Source organism: Lolium perenne, chromosome 7 (genome assembly GCF_019359855.2).
Source record: "Lolium perenne isolate Kyuss_39 chromosome 7, Kyuss_2.0, whole genome shotgun sequence".
In the NCBI taxonomy this organism is placed as follows: Eukaryota; Viridiplantae; Streptophyta; class Magnoliopsida; order Poales; family Poaceae; genus Lolium; species Lolium perenne.
Genome location: NC_067250.2, coordinates 316,159,633 through 316,171,593, shown reverse-complemented (window position 1 = coordinate 316,171,593; position 11,961 = coordinate 316,159,633). Strand labels below are relative to the sequence as shown.

The window sequence follows — 11,961 nt, the reverse complement described above, 5'->3', positions numbered from 1 at the left end:
CATTTTTGGTAATTGGCTAAATGGGGTGGATTCTAGGTACAAAACGATTATCAGAGTGGAAGCGATTGCGGTTGCATTGTCGCTTTGGCTATGTAGGAACGACAAGGTTTTTAATGACAAAAATTCTTCTCTTATGCAGGTAATCTACCGGTGTACGGCTTTGCTCGGTTCATGGTCGCCACTTCAGCGTTTCGAGGATAGCGGCCTCTTTATGGAGGTGTCTACACGATTGGAGAACACGGCCACGGAGTTTATTTCCCAACATGGGTGGTTGCATAGTCGGAGGATTGAAGCCAACGAAGCGTCATAGTAGTTGGCTTTTATCCTTTTTTTGTATTGCATATCGATGGATCCTAGACTTCTGAACGGCTGTGTGCATCCTGGTTATGCAGAGGCTGGGTGTAATGCTTAAAATTTTTTTGAGTAATAAAGCGTCCCTTATCAAAAAATCAGAAACATTTTAAGTGCAAGGTGTTGCATTGGTCGTCAGTAGGCACAATTACGGTCCTTGCTCAGCTTCGAAGAAAGAACAGTTGACGTAGCAGAAATGGAATCCTGAGCCATAAAACTGAAACATTTCACCTATAGTCATCTGGCACGATGTTAGTGCGAGACTGCCACTATCACTGAAAACGAAAGAGAAAACCCTGAACCACAATATAAATAAAAATTCCTCCAATTTTGTTTTCTATATTCACAATGAAAAGAAACTGTTCCGAGTTAGAACCCTGAACCACAATATAAATTAAAATTCCTCCTATTTTTTTATATTCACAATGAAATTAAAGAACCTACTCCGAGTAGTACAATTGGTAGAACCCTGAATGCGAGTTTGCATGTCTTCTCCCCACAAATAAAACAGGCGAGAAGTACAATACAGTGACACTAAATTCACAAATTTACAACGTTGTCGAAGTGTCATGGCCAGAAGCAGGGCCCGTCGTTTCAGAACTCATAGGTCGGCGAACCAGTCGTCCTCGCCGTCGTCCTCGTTGAGGTAGCGCCGGTACCGGTCGAGGTCTTCGTCGGCGAGACCGTAGCGAGAGCGCCAGTACTCGAGCCTCGCCTCCGCCTCCCGCATGTTGGCCATTACCCTCTGGTACGCAACGTTGATCCTCTGGAAGTCCAGGTCGTCGCTGTTGTCTTCTCCGTCGTTTTGCCGGCGCACGACGTCCGGGTGGTACTGCAGCGCGAGGCGGTGGAAGGCCTTCTTGACCTCGCGTCTGGTGGCCCCCGGCGACAGCCTCAGCGTCCGGTAGTGGTCCTCCTCCAATCCGCCCGCTGTCCTCGACGCCCCGCGCACGGCTGCGCACCTCACCGACGGCGTCCTCCGCCGCCGCACGGGCTCGAACGCCGACGACGAGGCCGACGGGATGCGCATCTGCAGCACTGCTCCTCCGGCGACTGTAGCCATGGGCGTTGATCGTGGATGAATCGAGAGGAGCTGTGATTTGGATCCGGAAGAGGTGCAGATTGTGTTGACCGTTGTGCGGTGGATGAAACAATGGAATGGATGAGGCTGCCGCGTGGGTGGTGGAGTCTGAAGGTATAATAGCTGCCCCCCCATGGGGGCTTCACAGCGCTTTGAGCTTCTCCACCGTCCGATTTTTACTGTGCGTGGCCAGCATTCGATCTCAGCCGACCATTTCTGGCAGTGTAGCACCTCCTGGCTGGCTAGCGAAATCCATGCAATAGCCGTTATCTACCCCGTCTGGCTGCGTTTGGGTCCCACGGTCGGTCGGGTCCGCCCGTCAATCACCGTGAGTCGTTTCTGGGTCGCGCTCGCCTCGCGCCGGACGGGAAAAATATCTCTTCGCGCGAACCCTACCTCACCCAATCGACTCGCACCCAGCTCTTCCCCAATCCCCTCTCGTGCGTCTGGCGGCGCCGCTCCGCCTCCCTGGTTGCCCACCGCACGGCGCACACCAAGCAGCCCGCCTCGGCATCATCGCGTTCCTACCCCGCTCGCCGCCTTGCCCATCCGCTTCCTGCCGCCGCCGCTGCTTGATTGGATCGCTGTCCGTGAAGTGGGGGGAGCGGAGATTTGATTTGGGGTTGGGGGTTTGTGAGGATGGGGGCGCCGTCGCGGCCGGAGGAGGTGGTGGCGCTGGTCAAGCTGCGCGTGGCGGCGGGGCAGATCAAGCGCCAGATCCCGCCCGAGGAGCACTGGGCCTTCTGCTACGACATGCTGCAGAAGGTCTCCCGCAGCTTCGCGCTCGTCATCCAGCAGCTCGGACCAGAACTACGCAATGCCGTAAGCACTCCCCCTCTCTTCCCCCCTTCCCCACCCCAACCCGGCAAACAAATTCGCTCCGATTCGAGAGCCCCCGTGTTGCTCTGCCTCCCTTGACGGCCGACGGCCAGCAGGAGTAGCGCACCGCCGGCGCAAGCAGGAGGGGCTGCTGGAGCTCCGCCCTTGATGGTGATGGTGGACTCGAGCTCGCGCCGGCGACCTCCACAAGAGCAGCGCGGGCGACCTCCACAGCGGCAGCGCGGGCGACCTCCTCGGCCGCGTTTCTGGAGGTAGAGGACGGCGGAGCTCCACCACTTCGCCCGCAGGCTGCTGCCGCACGACATATAACGGCTCACCAGCCCAAGGTGAGCACTTCTCTGCATCCTCTGCTCGTTCCTTTACATATGCCTCTAACCCCTTTGTGGTGGTCAGGCCGATCGTGCCTCTTCCGTCCAAATCAGGGAGGAAGAGGACTCACATAGGGGTATGGATTTGGGGAAGAAGAAGAGGAGGATGCCAACCATCTGGTGCGGATCTCTTCCAGTGGCCAGCCTCCTCTGCCTCTACTTTTCAGGTACTTCCTCTCCTCTCCCTCTCTCCATCTCTCTCTCTCTCTCTAAAACATGATCTCCTAGAAGCTGAGGTAAAAGTGGAGGCAGACTCGCTGTTTGATTTAGCCCAAGAACATCACATTTGTGTTTGGTGCATATCTGTTTTCACATGGTGTCTACAAAGTGTTTGATGGTGGTCAGAAGACATGCTCTTTTCCCTGGTGACTCTGAGTTACAACAGCTGCTTCACATTTTCAGTTTTTTCTTTCTCCTACTTCTCATGAAAACTAGCAATATGTAGGTATAAGCTTATCATGCTAATGGTTGCTATTATCTGAAAATGTATACAATCTGTTGAAAATTGAGATGCCTGGACTTTGTCAAACAGTTACACCCCCTGCAATGACTGAAAGCATATGATTTGAATTACTACCAGTACATAATCGGAAATTTTTCCGTTCTCCCCATTTCTTCTATAAACTATATTGTATTCGCATTGAACCATTAACTAAAACTGCTTATGACAAGGCTGTTGGGAACTCCTACTGAGGAAAATTGGCCTGGAGTGACTCATCTGAGGGACTGGCATGAGTATCCAGGGTGGAAATCACAGAAATTGACTCGTGTGGTCCCGACTCTGGAACCGAAAGGTTGTTCGATGAAAAGACATTGGTGTTGCGGCATTGTTGTTATAGTGGTCAACAACAACCTCTAGCTAAGGTAAACTCATTGTCTACTCGCTTTTTTTCTAATATCTTCACTTTGTAACCAGTTAAGAGCCACTCTTAACCATCAGACACTAAATGGAATTTACTCTGAGAAATGCATGCATACATGTTATTTAGAGTGACATGAAAACACTGATTAGTTGTAGTATTGCAAGGACAGAAAACATAGGGGGTCATGCCATTTCTAAGGTGATGGTTGGCGAGGTACAGGAGGTTTAAGCAATGATGTGGCTACTCTCTGGTATAGAGGCACTGCTCAGCTGCTGCAAGCAGTTCCAGGGCCCAAATGTTGATAATCCACCAAGCTTTTTCATATTCAATTTCATTTTCTTGGAAATAAAAATCTTGATAGGTTCTGTTTGTATTGGTCCCATGTGTTTTCTCTGCTCTAAAACACCATTTGAGGCGGTAAAAAAGTGATATCTGTAGACTGACCAATAAATTTGAAGAGTGAACATTCTGCACTCTAATGGCATGTTCTATTTCTTGATGTATTCATTAATAGATTCACTATCTTTTTTACCTCCATGGGAATTAACAATTACCTTTTTTATTTTCCTGTAGGCAAGAAGGGTTTGAGTGGCATCTCAGCTCCCTCAGAATATTGTGAATGTAATGGATTGAATATTGTGTGCATCAGAAACAGAAACCGAATATTGTAGGCAAGAAGGGTTTGGGTGGTGCTTGTCTTGCAGGTTATGGTGGTTCCATTAGAGTGTGGTAAATGTCCTATATGTAGTCAAGCCGAAGTGGTTGTTGCCCCAGCGATATGCTCTAGGAGATAATATCTTTTAGATTCCATGTGCTCTGAGAAGAATGCAATATATTTTGCCACTAACGAGTTGACAAGCAAAAAGCTGCTGAGAAATAAGCTTTGATTCAATATACGAATTCTCGGTTTTAAACTGGAAATGTGAGTTGCTGACAAATACATAGTCTTATATTGCGATTGATGGGCCAAATGTTCTCTTCATCTATCTGCTTATTTATTTATTTTTTGTAATTTTCTTTATCTCTGAAACACTAGCTGCTGCATTTTCTTTTTGTTGGTATATTTTGATATTTTAAAATAAAATAACCATATCGTCCTTTGAACAATAGTGCAATTTACTGCTCCATGTTTTTCTACACAGGACTTGACCATCCTCTGCAGATCCAGTTTTTTTTTATTTAGTTGAATGGATATTTTATTCCTTAAACTCTTCCCATGACAGGTGATGCGTTTCACTGATCGCTGGCTTGTTGCTCTTCCCGGCCAGATGTTAATCCCGTGCACATGATTGAAAAATCAGAAGTTGATGCAGAGAGTTTTCTTGCTGAAAAATGCCCAATCTACTATACCTTGAGAAGCAACATTATTTATGGGCCCCAAATGATGTCCTGTAGCAAAATCTCAGCATATTTCCATATTTTCCTACTCAGGTAACCTAACCAGCTTCCCCAAAACACACCAAATTTTGAATCTTGTGTATAACGTAAGAGATGTAATAATGTAAACATTAAATGTTTGGCCGTATATGGTCTGTGGTCTGTTTTTTAGAGAACACCCATTTCCCTTTGTTTTATCTGAAGAAAACCTCTAAATTTTTCTTACACATGAAACGATTTACTTTGACTACACGAGATTTGAGTATTTAGTGTGTTTACTTTGCCGTCAACATCTTAAAAATAACTCAGACCATTTGTTATAGAAGGAATTGCAATTACAATTAATAATGGCGTGCACCTTGACTCATATTTGTTGCATAAAGCAGTGTCATCGGTGATGTTTATCTCTGATGACCACACACTACATTGTGGTTTGTCTGTTCTCCTTCTCGGTGCTTAATGGCTCTCTTTTATTTTTGGGTGTTGCTAGGCTGGGTGCGCGTATTGTCCCTGAATATATCAGTATTGCATAAACTGTTCCCCGGAAATGCAAACAATACTATCACCCCACGAGAATTACTTAGCAACCTTGCATTGTGATACCTTCTTGCACTTCTTTTATGCAGGACCATAGGTTATACTTGTCTCAATAAAAAAAATTGGAGCTGAATAATACAATTATAGTTCTACAATCGATTACATTCTCATTTCTGGTGCATGTTTCTACCAACACTTTTTTTTCTCTGGAAGACCATAGAATTTTCCATTGCCATGTGGAGGATTGTAAGATAATAAATCATTTCAAAAGTAGATGGGATTTGGAAAATATAGGTAAGGAAGGGTCAAAACATTATTCTATCGAGAGCAAAATAGATAAAATAAAAGATTTGCTTACTGTTACATTGTCAACATGTGGACAGAAGGGAGTAGTAGTAGGCTAGAAGACTCCAACCATATTCCGGTATATATTATATTAAGTTAAATACCTGAATATTCAGTCTGTAATATTCGGTCATCGGCTGCAAGTTTCCTCTCCAGAGATCCGTGGACGGCAACAGAGGATATGTGCGCTATGTTACGGAAACAGGTTATTATACTGTCATTCTACTAACTAGCCAGTTGAACTACTATATGACTTAGTTTCCCATCAGATGCATGCTTGTTACTCCTGTATTTTGTTACCTGTAAACACTCTTTAGTTATTTTACTGTACAGGCAACTGCCACAGTCTTAATTTCTATCCTTGTATTTTAACAACAAGTTTCTGTACTTCATAATATTCGCATAGAGGAATTATCTCCTTGGTTGGGTATACTGTTACTGAACTTACTACATAACCGCACTTCAAGATTTTTTATGATTTGCTCTGCCTCAATCTTTGCTCGAGTGGCGCTATCTTTTCTCTTCTCTCTACCTGTCAATGTGCTCCATTTCTTGTGATTTTTTTTGTTTCTTCTCCTATTTTTTTATGCTGACTCAGTGGCGTTGTTCAGCTTGCAGGCTGGTCACACTCAGCATGGGAGAGCTGGCCAAATTTGATGAAGTAACGAGACTACAACAATGACTAAATCGTTTATTAGCATTAGAGTAATATATATTCCTCTATTTCGGTGATTGTATATAAGTCTTTGCTACTCTGTTCCTGATTTCGTGTGTTTTATCCATTTCATCCTATCTCCTAATTTCATCATAACGGCTTTGTTTTGTAAAATTTAAAAAGCATATTATCAATGTCTCGCCTGATTTTTTTGATGTTGAGTGATGAGCCATAAGTTTTTGTCCTTGCTGGAAAAACAAAAAAAGGTAAATTAATTGATAGTATGTCTTTTGTTTAGTATGGACTTAGTTCCAGAATGATGATTTGTTCTGTTCACCTGCAGCATCTTTTAACCTCACTTGATAAAAATTGGAGGCTGCAAGTTATATAAAAGTGTGCCATAGTTATTTGAGAAGATTTGGTACTCAAAAGGAATCTGGAATGGTTCTACTACCACTTTCTAGATTGAGGTTTTGTTTTCTTTTTGTTGCAATTAGGAACTTTTGAGTCTTTTCACCGTAACATGAGATTTATGCCACTTTTAATCAGTGAACCATGCTCACGGTAGGTGAAATTGAGTGATTTTCCTTGCCGATGGTTTATTCTGTGTAATCTAGCTTTTGCTTTTGGTTTATGGATATGATAAAGTAAGAAAGATGGAAGAACGGTGGTGCGTAGACCAAATTGTAATTAAGACATAATTTTGCTGTGTGTGGCCAGGCATTGAAAAAAACATCCTACATGTTATTATGATGTACCAGTTAACATTGTTTAAGTCTTTGTTGAACAAAAACACTGCCCACCACCATCACAAACCTGGGTCTAAAATGAAAATTAGTAATACTAAAGCTGAATTTTAAAAGACAAGTTTGTATCTTTTCTGGAATACTCGGCAGTTTTACTCCGGCAGTTTTAGGAATAGATCCAGGGACAAGCAAATGAGTGTTCTGTTTTTTGTTGTTGTACTACCCTAAACATCTTTAACATGATTCAGCAAGCATGCCCATGCTAAACTGGAAGGAGGAGTACTATCTCATCAGGCTCCTCGGATCCTCCCAAGAATATAGAGTACACACATCCAATCTTACGACAAGGAAGCTTTGGCATGACAACAATTGGGTTGCTCTTCCAAAGGTACAGCTCATCCCTTCAAATTATCAAATACATGTTGTTTTTGCACAAGCTTCCATGTTATTACTAATGAAGGCATGTTACGTAAATTATGATAACCTATCCCTTCAAATTAATTGACGCACCTTTGCTTTGAACTCTCGTCTCATATGTGCCCCTCCGGCGTCAATTAAATCCGATCGGAGGGAGTATAAGCCAACACATTTTTCTTCCTTTAACAAGTCATGGATAAACTAGCTGTATTTTACATGGTTGGCTTAAATCCCAAGTCGAAAAGCTTTTTTTCATCTCTTTCTGATTTTACTGATATTGTCTTTCGAAAGTCTTATACCATGTTGTGCTCTGATGGATGGATATGCGAAAAAGAAAAAAAGATAACCTAATGTCTTTGTTGGTTGTTTCCTATTTTACCATTAATTAAGTTGTAAAATATTGTGACCCTGCAGCCTCGAGTCTCTACAAGTGATCTTTTGCTTCAGGGATCTTGTGCATCCTATCGTCGTCGAGCTCCTCTGCCTCCATGATGTCTCCCTTCATCGTGTGTGGTGGCCAGAAGGTTCGCTTTAGTGGCAGTGATACAGAGGCAAATCCACCTGCGCAATCGTCTCCTACGTCATGCACGGCAGACGGACGAGGAGGTACCCCTCCTCACTATTAACTTATTTTGCATCATTGCATGTAGTGCATGTGTACAAGTAATAATAAATAATGGTCATCCAATCATGGACCACTTCAAATAGCGTATATAGGGACTAAAATAGGATCACATTTACACTGTTTCTCAATTTTTCAAAAGTTTGTCGGAGAAGCATCAAGAGTGGTGATTTAACTTGCATTTCTATGCAGTATAATATCATTTAATGATTGCACTTTGTTTTACCAGAATATTAGTGCGAATAATCCTGATAACTTGCCATTCTGTTATATTACAAGAGTTGCTTTTCTGAAGTCATTTGTATTATACTGGTTGCTTGTTTTATCATACTGATCTTGATTGATTTGAATCGGATTATGTGCATTGATTATACCGACTGTGTACGTATGCACATATGTGATACTGAATTAATCATCGAGTTTTCCGGTAGATTGACTTCTACTACGTATATATAATGCCAGTTTTTGTTGATGTGATATTCATGGTGTATCTTTACTCAAAACTGTTGTGGGGCGCTCAAATTGTAGCTAGCTCATCCATTTTGCAGCGGACCATGTGTTTACCAGCAAAAAAATTTCTTCTTTTGACTATGTATTTGTTGGCTAGCTCTTTCTACTACATATTTCAACCCAGGTACTTGTGTTAATTGCGTGACCTTTGTGAGGACAGATAGATCATTCCACCTTGGCCAAGATGTCGCAACTTATCTGTTTCAAGGTATATATCTTCGGTATTAACTACGCATTTTCCTGTATTTTGTATTTGTATGAATCTTGATATGCCATATTGTAGTGGCTAGATTGGATTGTGCAGTTCAAGATTTATGTTTTTTTTGGCTTTCAACTACCCTCCTCAAAACCTTTAGGGGTGTATTCATATGAGACTGAGTTTGCCAAAGGTGAGCAGTTCTCTGGCTGCTATGGGTCAGATGAAGATGACACAATCAATTGGAAACTATGACTCCCAACTGATGTTTATTTGTGTTTGCTGTTTCGTGTTAGGCTACTTGTGAGAAATAATTAGCAGCTCTATTGTGAACTCGACTGGGACCCCTATTAGCTATTGTTACCTTAGGACGGTGTATTTGTACCTGTTGTAATATGTTTCCTGTTTTTTCCACTTGTATCTACCATGTGCATTCAACAAAGAAAGATTTGTAAATTCCTGGTTAAGTCATGCTGCTCCCTCAAGAATTGTCTCTATGTTCTTTACTTATTACATTCTCCCTCCATTCATTAAAAGATGCCTCAACTTCATTAAAAATTGGGTGTGTACCCTTTGATACATCCAAATTTTGACGAAGTTGAGACATTCTTTTATTGATGTAGTAGTACACTTTCATATGTGGTTAACATAATGTTGATAGAATGATTTACTTTCTCGGGCGATTAGCAACACACCCAGCAAGACCGAAGTGGTGGTGACATTTACATAGTTACATTGGAGAACTCTCAGTGCAGTTGTTAGACGAGCAAGCAACCATTGGATAGCTTTTTTTCCATCTATGTTTATTACCATTGATTTGTAGAGATGCTTAATATAGCGTTTTACAATGTGTTCACTAGGACGACGAGCCAATGCGAGCCTCAAAATACTGCTCTATTTTCAGATTGTATATAAGCGTTTTCTACTTCGTTCGTGATTTTGCAATAATGGCATATGATGAATAAGTATGACACATGATGTAAGCGTTATCTGGAATAATTGGGCGTAGAGCGTCTATAGGTGGCTTTTCAAGTCTGCCGTCAAATCCCATGTGTTTTATCCTAATTTCATCTTTCAAATTCGTTTTATAAAACCGTATTTTCATCATTTGTGTAGAAAGTGTAATATGTACGAATTTCACGGGGTCGTGCGCCAAGGCGCACATCTAAATCTAGTTTATATAAGAGGAGGTGGCGGTTTGGGCTCGGCTCGCCGGAAGCAGCGGCACGTTTGGGCTACGGTTGCCTTGCCTGCCGGCCGTGTTTCCCACGTTGGCGTTTGCTCGCACGTTCGGACAAGGACAAGAGAAGCTGGTGCAACTTGGCGGGAGAGAGCCTCCACTATTCCTTCGTTCCCACGTTTGGGCTGGATTTCGCTGGGAAAAAGCCGGTGCTAGTCTCGTTGTTCTCCAAGGAAAAAGGATATGCTTCACGTGATCCTTTAAAAAAGGAGAGAAAAAATTGTAATTTAGCACTCACCGGTTGACTGGGTAGATGTATTGCAAACCTGAGCTGTAGAAATGGATATTAACCTACATCTTTGTTCTAAAAAATGGATAAATGCAACCAACCCTTTCCCACGGTCTTAATCCAAAGCGGGTTTTAAAAAAAGGTGTCGTTATCGCGTCGCCGTGTCAATAAGATCACTTCCATCATCATTTATCAAAGCAACAAAACAATAGGTCATACTTTTAAATTCAAGTAGGAAACATTGTTTTACTCCTAAATTTTGATATGAAAAGCAAAGTCATAATTCAAAAAAGGATATATTTTGACAAAAAGTACTATTTAATATTTCATAAATTCTAAAATTCCACAAAAACATGCTAACTCATTTCTCAATACTATCACTCGTAAATGGACGTGATATTGATTTCCACTTTTTCTTGTCCCGCAAATTCTTGGCTTTCTTGTTCCCCTAGCTTTTGGGATAATGCAAATGCGATCTAGCTGATATATGTGCTCAAGTCATCTAGATCAACATTGAAAAGGTCAACGTTGTTTTGAAATTGTGCGACAAATGGATGAAGCCATGCTTTGGGATTTAGGTTGTTTAAAAATGGTGTCACAATCACGTCGATGTGTCAACTAGATCAGCTCCACATATTATAAGAAGACCACACAAAAAATTGATTTTTTTTTAAATTCCAACGGAGGCAAACAAAAGAAGTCATTTACTCCTAATCTTAATACTTTGATTTTAATTTTTGTAAGAAATTCAGATAAAAATACTTTGATTATTAAGCTTTCTGAGAATTTTTGGAAAATAAATGAACAAATATCTTACCTATGCTGTTAAAATTATCAAACCAAAAAAGCACATATTTTAAGAAACTCTTAAATTTAAGCATGTTCTACTATTCTAAAAAAATAGTATGTTCAAAATGGTATTGAGTACACTATATGTCATCTGCTACTCCCTCTCTCACAGTTTATTAGGCGTACGCGTATCCATAGGTCGCAAATTTGATCAAGTTAGCATTAGTTATATGTTATAAAAATTATATCATTAGAAAGTTTAGATGTTCTATATTCTAATGATATAATTTTTGCATTATATAATTTAAACATAGGGATACGGGGAATACTAGTAAACTGAGACGGAGGAAGTACTACGGAGTATAACAGATTAAGGAGTCAAAACGCACGACAATTTTAACGAACACTTAAATTTAAGAGCAGCATGTTCCAAATGGTATTGAGTACACTCAAGTTTGAAGCTAGGCTCCCGGAAGCTAGCTTCCGTTCCGGGTCGTATCTCGTATGTATCACCCACGACATATATAGCGACCGGCCGGTCAATCCAAAGCGACGCAGGCGACGACCGCTCGCGTCGCGTGGCTGGCTGTTGGCTCTTGCACGGCAGCGGTCTGTCGTAGGTACATCCTCGCTATTCCGACCGGCGCGTACTATTCGATCTACGGTAGATCTATACGTTTCCTTTCCACGAACCCACGGAGTAGCAGCAGAGCAGGACAGTGGCGTGACGCGATCACATTCGCCCCACTCGACATCGACGTCGACGTTCGTGGGCGCTCCGTTACTGTCTGTCCT

At 42.2% G+C, this 11,961-nt stretch overlaps 1 protein-coding gene and 1 long non-coding RNA gene across 5 annotated transcripts; one reads left to right on the top strand and one right to left on the bottom strand.

Moving 5' to 3' along the window:
• Positions 1-741: 741 nt before the first annotated feature.
• Positions 742-1,532, bottom strand: LOC127317667 (uncharacterized). Its single transcript, XM_051348257.2, has one exon. It carries the CDS (start codon positions 1,412-1,414, stop codon positions 953-955), a length of 462 nt encoding a protein of 153 aa, XP_051204217.1. The 5' UTR covers positions 1,415-1,532; the 3' UTR covers positions 742-952.
• An 11-nt stretch (positions 1,533-1,543) lies between these two features.
• Positions 1,544-10,044, top strand: LOC127317669 (uncharacterized). 4 transcript variants are annotated; one of them, XR_007861389.2, is made up of 7 exons: positions 1,544-2,598; positions 2,666-2,807; positions 3,313-3,504; positions 4,077-4,425; positions 4,727-4,934; positions 6,374-7,551; positions 7,995-10,044. It is a non-coding gene; the product is annotated as an uncharacterized lncRNA (long non-coding RNA). The 4 variants fall into 4 exon arrangements; XR_007861388.2 differs by having other exon boundaries at positions 5,507-7,551; XR_011747900.1 differs by having other exon boundaries at positions 4,727-5,967.
• Positions 10,045-11,961: the final 1,917 nt, after the last annotated feature.

Excerpts from the sequence above, each read along its gene's own strand:
- LOC127317667 (XM_051348257.2), bottom strand. The coding sequence starts at position 1,414 with ATGGCTACAGTCGCCGGAGGAGCAGTGCTGCAGATGCGCATCCCGTCG.